This window comes from Aythya fuligula, chromosome 3, assembly GCF_009819795.1.
Source record: "Aythya fuligula isolate bAytFul2 chromosome 3, bAytFul2.pri, whole genome shotgun sequence".
In the NCBI taxonomy this organism is placed as follows: Eukaryota; Metazoa; Chordata; class Aves; order Anseriformes; family Anatidae; genus Aythya; species Aythya fuligula.
Window position 1 is genome coordinate 6,496,705 of NC_045561.1, and position 12,729 is coordinate 6,509,433.

General features: G+C 46.4%; 1 protein-coding gene across 6 annotated transcripts in view; it reads left to right on the forward strand.

Moving 5' to 3' along the window:
- The first annotated feature begins 1,536 nt into the window (after positions 1 to 1,536).
- KIF16B (kinesin family member 16B) overlaps positions 1,537 to 12,729 on the forward strand; it is a 137,801-nt gene continuing 126,608 nt past the window's right edge. For 5 of the 6 annotated variants that reach the window (XM_032183981.1, XM_032183985.1, XM_032183983.1 and 2 more), the window contains exon 1: positions 1,537 to 1,702. In XM_032183981.1, coding sequence (XP_032039872.1) covers positions 1,656 to 1,702 — 47 coding nt within the window. In that variant the 5' untranslated portion in view covers positions 1,537 to 1,655. Of the gene's footprint in view, positions 1,703 to 8,522; positions 8,576 to 12,729 lie in introns of those variants that run through there. The other variant, XM_032183984.1, reaches the window with a different exon arrangement.

Consider the following 12,729-nt stretch of genomic DNA (forward strand, 5'->3'; position numbering starts at 1 on the left):
TTCCTGGATCATCTCATTAGCCTGCATGACCCTGGCTGCCACCTATGCTAACCGCTCACTAGCTGATGTTTCTCTCTACCTTGCCCTCTTAGCATCCCACTCGGAGCCTCCCCTTCCCTCTGTTTCTCTGACACCCGTTCCTGCTGCTCTGCACCCCACACAGCTTCCCCTGCGTGACCAGTGCTCACAGAGCCGGTGCCGCATCTGCCAAGTGTGGTCCTTCTGCTGTGGGACTTCCCCAGCAGCTGGTGGGGACTTGTGGCATTTATCTGATTTACTTGGTTAGCCAAGTACATGTTTCTAGTCCTGTCCCTGTCACCCCCATGCCTCATTCCTGTTTTTTGGACACAATCAGTTGTTATGATGAGTGTTCACTGAAGATAAGGTTTTGGGGTCCTAGGTCTTCTCAGGCCAACACCACTGCAGTGACGGCGATTTTGTCCATGCAGTGGATGTCTCAGTCCTGGGTGTAGCTTCCAGACACTGACAGCTTCAAACAAACCAACATATGTATTATGTATTGCGTTATTACTTTTAATCCGGCTTTTTGTTGTTATTGTTGTTGTTCTTGTGTGTCCTACTGCCCCCCTGGAGCCAGCGCTGGAGGAGCCCACCTGCACAAAGCCCACCTGCCTCGCACCCCTCCTCGCAGAACTGCACCAGCACCAACAAGGGGGGACCATGGAGGCTCTGGTGGTCACGGCCACACCGGGTTTTGTTGCTGTTTTGGCATGGCAGTGGGGCTCCTGCTGGGGGCTGCTTGCAGCTGGGATGAGAAAATGAGGAGAAAAAAGGTACCAGTGGAAATCCGTAGGGAAGTGTGGATGTGGATGTATGGACATGGATATGCAGATCCATTTAGGGTGGATATTAGGAAGAACTTCTTTACCGAAAGGGTTGTGAGGCATTGGAATGGGCTGCCCAGGGAACTGGTTGAGTCACCATCCCTGGAGGTCCTTAAAAGATGTTTAGATGTAGAGCTTAGGGATATGGCTTAGTGAAGGACTGGCTAGTGTTAGGTCAGAGGTTGGGCTCGGTGCTCTTGGAGGTCTCTTCCAAACTAGACAATTCTGTGATTCTGTGTGATTTATCGATGCAGATCTCTCTGGCTGTTGTGGATATATATTTATGGACACAGATCTCTGGCTGGAAACACCTGTGTCTGTTGTGGATGTATAGACCTGCTTACGGGTACAGATCCCTGTCAGCTGTGGACGTATAGATACATAGATACACGTTGTGGATGTACAGATATTGACAGACGCCGGAACCAACACTTAATATTATAGTTATTTATTTATCTAGACACGGATACACCCTGAGAGCCGTGGGCGGGCAGCGTGGCGGGCAGCTTCGCGCTCCCCGCGTTACCACCGCGCCTCTGCCCTCACAGCTTCGCCACGGCGCCCTCCGGCTCCCAGCGGGAGGCCCTCGCTAGGGGCCGCTCCTCCCCACCCCGTGCCCTTCCTCCTCCTCCTCCTCCTCCTCCTCCTGCCCACCCGAGGGCGGGCTGCGGCAGCGCCCCGCCGCCATTCGTTTGTCCCCGCCGCGGCCCCGTAGCGGCCCGCTGGGGCAGGGCGGCGTCGCCATAGCGACATGGGCTAGGCCGCGGCCTGCCCGGGGCCTGGCGGCACAGGGCCCGCAGCGGCAGCGCCATGGCGTCGGTGAAGGTGGCCGTGAGGGTGCGGCCCATGAACCGCAGGTGGGTGCCGGCCTGAGAGGGGGGTCGAGGGGGGCTGGTGTCGGGCAGCCTCTGACACGGGAGGGCTCTGGCAGGTGCCACAGGAGGGGACAGCTCGGGTGGGAGCGGGTCAGAGCACGCCTAGGTGAAGTTAGCTTGGGGTGCGATAGGGAAGGAAGGGGCGAGGAGCAGGGCAGGCTGCAGCCCTGCTGCGGTCAAAGCAGCAAGCGGAGAAGATGGGCACCGGCACCCTGTGTGTGGGGTGGCTGTGGAGGAGCGTCTTTTTTCTGAAAGTTTCCAGGGCTGTGCAAAAAAAGCAGTGGAGAGCGTCCCTGTTAGCATTCCCCAGACCCCACCGTTTACAGGATGGTGCTTGATGTTTGCGGTAGGTATCAGGAGGGTGGATTCGGTGCCAGGGGTGTTGCTCCGAAGCCCCAACTTTTGGGTGCACGGCTGCTGTTCCTTCTGCCTGGCACTGAGCAGCACAGCAGATGGCTCTGGCAAGCCATCAAACAATTAAAGAATATGCATAAAGGGAGGCATTAGACCTACACAGGACACACTGGAGAAATGCTTAACGATATGAACGTTAGGTGTGTGGTAAACATGTGGCAAAATTATAATCTACCGAATTTTTGTAATTCTTTTCCTCCACCAGAGCAAGAGAGGCTCTTAGGATGTGCGATTTAACTTAGTATAAGTGAGATAGCTGAGTGGGTTGGTATGCGTGGGGAAGACTTGGAAAGTTGGTGCTGCCAGCACGTGCTGTAAGCTGGGCGCCCGCTGCTGTGTCCTGCTGCGGTCGTGAAGGTGTTGTGAGCCCCGAGATGGGACAGCAGTCGTGGTTTTCCTTCTTGGTTTCCTCTGTGTCTTCTCCTCGCTGTGCTCGGCTGTATGGGTCGTTGCTGTAAGCACGGCAGGGTTTGAGCCGTGCTGCCCGCTCAAAGGGACTTCCCAATGGGGTGTTCATTCTGCAGTGCTCCCTTCCGAAATCTTTAACGTGGTCCTGTATAGAGTTAAATTTGATTTCATGTGTGCCTGTAAATTTGCTTTGGTTTCTTCTAAGCTTAGTCATAGAATGCAACTTATTTCGTGAGTCATTTTTAATTAGAGAAGACTGAGTTAATGAACAGTTGTTCAGACTGCTGCATTATGGAGCAGTTGCACTGTGTGGTGTCATACCCCTGCTAATTGTGTAATAAGTCATGAACACGGATCTTGGAATGGATCATGTGGCAGGGCGGGGGTTGTTTTGGGATTGCTTGCTGTGCCATGGCTTAGATGACAAGCTTTGATCCTTTTTTTCTTTCCTTGCTCCACTTGCTCCAGTGACTTATTTTTGTTGTTCTCTTTCTCTGTCTTAACTTGGAAGGAGTTCGTTCATTTCAGTGTCACCGTCAAAGCTCTGGACCATTCCTTTATAAACAGTTAACATCCCAAATTGATCACACAGAGGTTACCTCAAAGGTTTTTGACTGTATCTCTGGATAATGTAATAAAAGTGGTGTCTAATTACTTTACAGTTACTGCTTTGAAGCCAGTTGTGAGCATGAGCTTAGAAAGTTCAGTTACTTCGTGAGTCTCCATCTAATCTTTGCTTTCCCTAATTCAACATGCAATTGCAGTGACAGTCTTTCAGTTTGTGCTGACATTGTAATAACTCTACCAAACATGTAAAAACCTGTCAGCAGGTTTTAAGGCTAGTTTTTTTTTCATAGAGTAGAAGTCTATGAGAAAATTAGAAGTCTAAGAGAAAATGTTTTGATATTTAATAAAGGGAGTGGTATCTGAAAGAACTGAGTTGATATTACTAATTATTATGCCCCTCACTTTCTTATACCTGACAGGTCTGTTCTGTTTGGCTTTCGGTCCATGAAGTAATAAAGAAAAACAAACCTTTTCTGTTTTTTCTAATGTTTTTTTATCTGTTTCTTGCGTTTGCATAAATTAATTATTGAATTTAATTAGTTGAATAAACTAAGTAAAGGTCATACGCAGCCTTTCCTGGCTTTGCACTGCAGCAAGTTCTTCCTCCTGCGTACTTATCCATGAAGATGCTCAGGGGGCTGGAGCACCTCTCCTATGGAGCCGGGTTGAGGGATCTGGGGTTGCTCAGCCTGGAGAAGAGGAGGCTGCGAGGAGACCTTACAGCGGCCTGCCAGTGCCTAAAGGGGGCTACAGGACAGCTGGGGAGGGGCTCCTTGTCGGGGGTGTAGGGGTACAACAATGGGGGAATGGCTTTAAACTAAAAAAGGGTAGATTCAGGTTAGATATAAAGAAGAAATTCTTCACTAGGAGGGTGGTGAGGCACTGGCAGAGATTGCCCAGAGGGGCTGTGGCTGCCCCATCCCTGGAGGTGCTCAAGGCCAGGCTGGGTGGGGCTTTGGGCAACCTGGGCTGGTGGGAGGTGTCCCTGCCCATGGCAGGGGGGTTGGCACTGGATGGACTTCGAGGTCCCTTCCAACCTAAACGATCCTGTGGTTATCCAGTGCTGTCAATGTTTTTAAACATTTATTTAAATGAACTTGGTAGACTTTCCCACAGCTCTGTTATTATTTCTGATATCAAGGAACAGGAATTCCGATTTGATTTCTCAAAGTGATCAATTTTTAGCTCTCCTTAGATGTGCTCTCCAACCTGAAGCGGCTCACAGGTATTGCACGAGGATTAACAGCTTCTATGTTTGATAGTGGTGAGACACAGAAGATGTTTTACTGCTTACAGAAGGCTTTTGTGTGGCTCTGGGATTTGTGTGGATTAAAAGCCATGCCAGTACTGACAATTCAGTCGTGTAGGCTGTAGCTGTATGTTAGCCATTACACATAAGGCTGTCCCTCTTGGTTTTACATTTTTACGCCTCTCGGTTAAGTCTAAGTAACTCTTCAGCTTCAGGGCTGGAGTCTGAGTACCTTGGGATGTATAGGACCAACACTTTATTATCTTTTAAAAATAACTCCTTGCACAATCGAAGCCTTAGTATCAGTATCAGAGTTTTCAACAGCTCAAATTAATATAGCACTGCAAAGGACGAGATATAAAATGAGGGGCTTCATTTTACAAGAAACACATGACTAGAGTGTTTTTAGTGGCAGCAGTGATAAACAAGTAAACAACTAAGAGCCAGCAGAAATCGCAATTTGTATTCCTTATGTTTCAAAGTGATTTATGTGGGAGATTATTGGGAGTATGAAAGTTCTTCCTAGCTATCCATGCTTTTTGGAACTGAGACACACGACATACAAATGGAGAATATATTACAGGATTTCTAATGCAAGGAAGAGAGGAATGCGTTGGTGTCTCTTCATAAATTGCTCTGGCTGAAATACATGTTACTGTGGGTATTTTTCATTTTCATGAATTTATTTTATCAAAACACTCCATCTTTATATGTAAAACATCAGTATAGCAGGTAGAGTAAGAAAAGCTGAAATGATTAGAACGAAGCACACCAACGGTTAAATCCTGTGTTTGTCTCTGAAGTGCCTGGTGAAATTTTGCTGGGTCTGTTTCTGAGCACTGCTCACCGGTTGTGGTTCCTAAGAGGCACCAGGGCGATAGGAGAAGCATAACTCAGAGCTTAAATATGGCCAAATGGTGCAAAACCATCGCTTCTTAAACTACAATACCAATGAGGATAAGCCATTTGTCAGCAAGCAGAGTTTGCTATTTCTTATGTTAACTCTTTGAACTTCTGTTGTAACAATGGTGCTTGTGACTTCATTTATTATCACGTACAATTTCCCCATTATAAAAAGAAGTTGAAAGATCTATAAGGACAGGTGAGGCTCTGGTGTGCCTAGAGTGAGCGTACTTCTGTCTCGCCTCAGCCTTTGTCAGTGGGGGAGTGTGAATCCAGTAAAAATACACCTAGATGCTAGGTTGGCAAGACAAACTAACTGTTCTGAACGTGACTTTCCGCCTTGCCATTGTTTATATCCAAAATCTGGAACCTCCAGTAGATTTTTCCTTCGGGAAGGTTGCGAGAGGACAGACACTTTTCTCCCTGAAAATAAGGAGGAGGGGGTGTGTATAGCCCATCATCGGTATGCTATTTCTTTTGTAGGTGTTGGACCAGTGCATAAAGGTGTAGGCTGAAATCTGAGTTCTTGTATCAGGTAAAGTTGATACTAAGAGATCTTGGGGAAAAAAAAATCAGTGGTTTTGTGCAGCATGTAAAGGAATGTTTTTATTTTCTATTTATTATCTTATCTTTTCAAGAGAAGCAAACAGTAGAAAGAGCTTTATTCTACAATGTGGTCATGCTCATCTTTTTAGGATAGGTCATAGGACCTATCATGGGAGAGCTGGAGAACCAGAGAAACGAGCATCAGTTGACAGCGTATGCATCTTCTGTCCTTAATAATTGGTGTCTTTTAACTGACCCCAATGAAGACACACTAAACAGATGGGTAAAGACAGGCAGTGGCTTGATGATACCCTGTAGGAACGGTCAGGTTCCCAGGTGGGGTTGACGTGGAGAGACCACAAGTTCTTCAGGCGTCTGCAAATGGTGATGTGGACTTCTCTAAGTGTAAAAATGCCCTCGAAGATGACGGAAGGCTCAGCGATGGCAGCTTGTGACTGTTCCTGCTGTCTGTCATCCTGGAATCAGCGTGCAGCTGAGCTAACAGAGATTGCCGGGAAACAGAGGTGCTGGTGTTGTGGGGCTCCTTGAAATGTCAGCGAAGGGCATTATGCTTGAGGACAGGATGTAGTAAGGCGTGCTATAAGGCTGCAAGCAGACCTTTTGAAAATGGGGGCAAGGCTGGAGAATTTCCTGTTGGAGCAAATACATTTAGAAATCACAGTTTGCTCATAGCAGAGCATTGCCTCTGTCATTAATTGTCATGAATTCAGGTCATCATCGGTGGCAAAACTAAGAAGGAGGTGACAGAAGTCTTATAATCCATATAGTAGCATGGGGATATGGTTATGGTTTAAGGTTTTGTGGTTTGTGGTGTTTTTTTTTGGCTTAAAGGTAGTAAGTAGTAGGTGTGGAGTTCAGCCCTGGCCCTGTAGGAATGGAAGAAGCGGCAGCTGTGAGTGTTGGGGGGGAAATGCCAAAGGTGTCCTAGTAGTACAGAGAGAACTTGGCAAGTGTCAAACACAACAGTTGCTCTCCTCGAGAGCTTAAATAGCAAACGCCACGTGTTTCCTAAGGGGTGGTGAAATGTGGCCTTGGATGGAGTGGGGTCTAATGAGCGTGGCCTTTGCTAAGATGAGAAATTAATGCCAAAGAGACGCCAACAGCAAGGACGATCGTTGGCAGGGAATTGGGATGCCACAGGTCAGGATATTCTAGAAAAACTCGTTGGACTCTCATTAGGCTTTTCCACAATCAAAAATGTCAGCACTGCTGAAGCAAGCTGAAACTTAGGGCTGCAAGCAGTAACAGACGCCAGCACTCCGGTGTTTCATTTCTTCAGAACTTCTCACCTACATTAAAGTTACGTGGTCTTTGGACATCAGTGGCTTGTGACTTGTTTTCCTCTTCTTTTCTTTCTGAGCCCTTTTCCTCGATGGTTAATGTTTGAAGTTCTTCAGCAAGCTGATGAATCTGAATTTCCGAGTGTGATCGGAGTTCAGCTCTTGCTCGCGCATAGCTCATGTGACCAAACAGAAGCTGTGTTCTCTGCTTCTCCCAGTGAGCCCCTGCATCGGCGCCTTTTTAAATTCAGTTTCTAGAAGCTCATTATCTGAATTACGTGGGAAAAGCTTAACAAAACTGACTGGAATCATTGATTCAAAAAACGTCGAGCTAAATGTGTACTTCATGCGTTATGACTGCTGGAATAGATAAGGAGATGCAAATCTGGAAATATTTGCGGGGCTTAAATGTTGAAAAGAGGAATTAAATATTTAGTTATGGCTTCTTCGTAGTATCTTGGGAATAATGGATCGAAGCTAAAGATGCATCAGCTTAAGCTGTATCTAAGGAATTACTGCTAATGAGATAGTTTAGGTTGTGGGAGAGCCAATCTCCCAAGGGGAACGAAAGCCCAGGCAGTTGGGAAGAGCTAATTCCTTTGAAGAAAGTCATTATAGGATGTGATCTGGCATGAATGGGAAGGGGAGACTAAATGCAGATGACTTAAGTAGCTCCTGCCTCTGCCTTTCTGCCTGTGGCTTCCTCTGCGGGGGTTTTGGCACAGCCTTACACACGGGCCCAAAACAAAACCAAGTACGCCGTCTTTCCAGCAGCATCTTGCCATTTTCACCGATAACGCAAGGTGTATCGGGGAGGGAGAGCCCCAGCCGCGGAGCTTTATCCTTGCAGCAGCGAGGGGCGAAGCGAGAGGTGAGCGGGACACGGCGGGAGGTGCTCGAGCGCAGCTCTGTGTTCGTGTTACCTGGAGGGTTAAAGGCTGCGCCCCACAGCTCAGCCTGCATAAACCAGGAGAGAACAGGAGACCCACACAGAGCTTCTGTTGATGTGGGCTCGTTTTTCTGTCCTTTTCGGTGCTTAATGCAAATGCTTCGAAGTTTTTCAGGCCTGGGGGATTTGTCACAATCGCCACCTTGTTCCTTCTGTTGCCGTCCGTGGCACGAAGGAACAAAGACCTTCCAGTGCCAGCGTGACCGGAGCACAGCAGGAGCGTGGGCACATGTGGCAGCATGGTTCAACTGCCCTCATTTACAATTTCTAACCCCCCAAAGCTTTATGACCTTAAGCATTTTGAACTTGAAAGCCTGCCTTTAGAACAGCATTTCCTAGTTCATTGAATTCAGTATTACCGAGCACATTAGCAGGTTACCTACATGTTATATCACTAAAATGATGGACGATAAAATGTTTTCAGACTCTGCTTTTTGTTGAGAGCTCCTTGAGACCAGCAGAGAAGGGCAGTGAGTCTCTGTGTTGTAACCTTCCTAATGAAACAAAGCAAGAGAAAGGTGAGTCTGTTGGATTCTTAGGCTCTGTTTATTTGAAATGAAGACCGATTTTTGAATAAATGGGATTAGCACTCAGCTGTTTTAACCTAACTGAGCTCTTGGACTAGAAGGCTCTCAGAAGTCTGAGTATCTCTGAAAGGCAGGTATTGTTGGAGAGAACAGCTGACTGAACTGAAGAGCAAAGTCCTTTCTTTTGCAGCAGCTATAAATACAAAGCCGGGGTTATTTATTGAGAGAGGGTTTTTCAGAGTTATCTAACAGAAGGAGAGCATACATGGCAGTAGGCATCTTAATTGCCCATGGGCTGAAGTTCTTATTGTTGAACACTCAGACACTTCAAATACTGGCTTTATGAAGGCTTTCCTCCAAAGAGTTGATATGGTGAATATGAAGCAACAGAGAGACACGGAAACCTGGATCGCACCAGCCATTTCTCTGTATGCTGATGGTTGGAAGATATTTGTACTTGGGGAACTGAAGTCGTTTGTTTTTCAATCCAGATTGCTTGTGTGTGCCTCAGCTAAGGGAAAGAGTGACCAAAGAACAGCCTTACGGATTACTTGGGAGCCTAATAGATGTGTGAGGTCAGGCACAGTTTGTCAGTTCTGGATCTCAAATTAGAGGACCCCCTGCCCCAAAAGCCAAGGACACTGCAGGGAAGCAATCTGCTTCCTTTGAATCAGGCTTTTCTGTACACAAGAGGTTAAGTCAATACTGTCTGTATGACTTGGCACAGCAGCAGTAACAACAGAAGGAATCGGAAGAGACAGGATATTAAAAGCAAAGTAACATGCGGCCTAAAATCCAAGTCCTAGAGAAACTTTATAGTTTCATAATAACGGCAACAAAATGCCAAGATGTCAAATCAACTTGATGGTGCATGAGGTTAGTCTACGTTGCTTCTGCTAAATAAGGGATTTTGCTGCATTTTCCTCTAGAGTGCCAACAGAGAGGTGTAAGAGGGGGTTCACGTGTGCGCAGCTCAGAGCCAGGCAGGACTGTTGCTAGTGGTTAAAAATTTACTTATGTGGATACCCGCTAGGCCTGAGGTCTACCTGTCGTATTGTTAAAAACAAACGTAAGGAGCAGGTCAGGCACACAATTTAATGCAGTGACCGGTCTGTAGGTGTTGCCATGAGCATGCATAATTTTCCAAGGAAAGCGAGGTATCACTGGACACAAGACAGCGCAAGGACACCCCCACGTTTATTTTCCAGGAGAGCCTTCCTGCTGTAGATTAAACCACTGCCTTTCAGTATTGTTGGTGAAATTTATTGTTATGGCTACAGGCATTTAATCTAGGTTGTCCTTCATCCAAGAACTGATCCGTGTGTACTAGTATAGAAACAGAGGGAATATTTCTGTTTCGGGAGCTGTACAATATTTGTCCTGTTTCTGCATTCTCTGTGCCTGAGTTTGGTATCCTGGTTTCAGCTGTGTTGTGGGAAGAAATGTGCCAAGAGTGGCAGAGCTCTCCTTTAATGATTTGCAAAGTTTGCCAGCTCTTCTTATAAAGTAGTATCGCGAAGGGGAATGTGGCTATCATCTTAAGCCAGCAGTCTGCACTAGCAAAATATTAAGATTACATTGACCACAGAAAAATGGGCTTCATGACAGAACTGCTGCATTTTTTTTTTTCTGTCTCAAGAATGTGTATCATGTCTTTGTCTTCCTGAGACAAAGACATTTTCCTTTCTTTCCTTTCCTTTCTTTCCTTTCTTTCCGCTGTTTTCTTCTTGTCAGGCTGCTTGAGGTGAAGCAGAAGATGTCGTGCAGCCCGTCGGTTCCCATGTCACAGCTTCTGAATCTGTTGGTTGATGTCATCCAGACGTGGCAGCTTGGTAGAGGTCTCCAAGGTGATGAAGTTGTGGTGTTTAGAGAAAATGGGAGGCAGTGGAAGTCAGCAGAGCTTCCCCCAGTGAACCTTCCCCCAGGGTGCTGTCATGTGGCACCGGTGACTCAAACCACCAAAATCTTGGGATTGAATTGGATGTTTCCTATGCGGACCTCCAGATTTGTTCTTAATCTGAACCTATATATGTTTTTAAAAAAACACGTTTAAAGAAAATGCACTTTCTAAAAAATGATTCGATAAGCATTGAGGAAGCTAATACACAAAAACCTCTGGAGAACAAAAGGAAAACTGGAAATTGTGTGATAGTTTACTTTGTGCTGACTTTTCCTGTGGTTAGAGAAAGTAACAAAAACATCCTTGTGCAGTGGGCTTTCTGTTTGACATCTTAAAGCATACAGTTGAATTGAATGTTCTCCTTGCAAGAGTTCCCCAGACAAAGGGAAGTGCTCTTGGTCTGTGCAAGTCAATGAGACATGAAGGCACAACGTACAGTCTGCGTGTTACCGAGTTACAAGAACAAGCCAAGTTCTTTCCGTGACACATTGTGTTTGTTTTGTAGTTAAATCTACCTTGAATTCTCCCGAATCGTGGTGAAGCAGCCCTCATGCTTTCCCATCGTGAGCCCAGGAATGCGCCTGGGCAGTGAACAAACGGAGTGGTAAGATAGGAAATCTGTAACGTTGTGCCTCAAGTGTGAATGTAGGAAGCAGGCACTTGGCTGAAAAGAAAAGCCATTGGGCATGGTTGAGTTGCTTTAACAAGCGCTGAGACTGTGTTTTTGAGTAGTTGAAAAACAAAATCACACGCTTGCTCTTTGATAACCCCGTTTTCCAACAGGTAGTCCATTAGATGTCTACAGTAAAGTGAATTTCCAAGACGTATTTTACAGGCCCTGTCTTCATTTTGACACAGACGCTCAGCAGGCAGTTCAGGGAGTACCCGTGTCCTTGTCTGTGCAGCCTTGGAGGCCTGCTGAAGTGGTCTTTAGAAACACTGTGCTGGAGAAAACTTTTTGTCCTGTCCTTTTTTGGTTTTCCCCTCCAGTCCCCTGGCCGAAACACATCTTGTTTTTTTTTTTTTTTTCTGTTCTTTTTCTCAGAGTCATGTCTGTCGGGTATTACGGTAGTCACAACTGATCACCGTGGCATCAATTTAATGGAAATCATATCATGATTTTCTGACAGGAGAAGCTATAGCAAATGCTCTGATGTCTGAATAATACAGAACAGATTATTAAAAAGCCACCATTTGAATAGCTTAACCTTCCAGTGAAGGACCTTAAGGATGAGCTTGGAAAAAGACCAAAGGTGTTTTGCATCTTTGTAACAGGGTTCTTCCTAAAGCTTCCCTTGTTAGTGACTTTGAGGGAAAGAAACTCCCTTTAGAGGTGTCTCCATTGCAGGTTGTTCCACGAAGCTGCTGTGTTTTGACAGGGCTGCTGAACCATCTTCAGGTTGGGGCACTTCTTCCTAACTCATCCAGAAGGAGGAGTTGCTGAAGCTTTGCCCAACTGAAGCATTTATCAGCTTATCCCATTAAAAGAGATGTACGCAGGCTCTTCTGAACGTGTCTCGGTACTGATGCTGGTATGGTTTATATAAAAATAGAGTGACGGTGTTATTTGAAGAGCTTTTTCTGATGGCTTCTTCTCGCTTTCCCTTAGTTATGAGCTGACTAGCTAGCTGAATTCAGCAGTAGCAGAGGGTCAGTAGTAGCACTGAGGTGATGGATTTCCTGGGATCTGTGCCAAAAAACTCTCCTGCTTGCTCACACCGCCGTTTGGTTTGGGGCCAAGGGATCACGGGTTACACGGTTCATTCCCTTGTGATCCTGGAACTCCACGTGGTGCCTGCAGGCTGGCCCGAAACACCACTGCACAAACAGATGGGGCTTCAGGGGAAACAAGTCATCTTCTGCCACCAAAGCAGTAATTGGGAACTCGTTTTGGCAGCCAGCCGGCCACTCGGCATCGCCTTGTTATGGAGGGTGTGGGACTTGCGGGGCAGTGCCTTTGGTTATCGGCTGGTGCTTGCCTCCGGGCCAGGCTGGTTGCAGCCAGGGCCTCTTCCTAAAACTTGCCTAAAACTGAAATCCACTTGCTCACAGCCTGAACTTTTAAATGGGGTGGAACTGGCAATCAGAACTTTTTGAAAGGGATTCAGCCCCTTCTGAGCTGCGTGAAATGGTTGCCTGGAAGTGACTGGTGGTGGGCAAGCAGTTTTTTTTTTTTTTTTTTTTTTTTTTTTATGGGATCTTCTCAAGCTCCTTATGTTCAATAAATCATACTCAACTGTCCGAT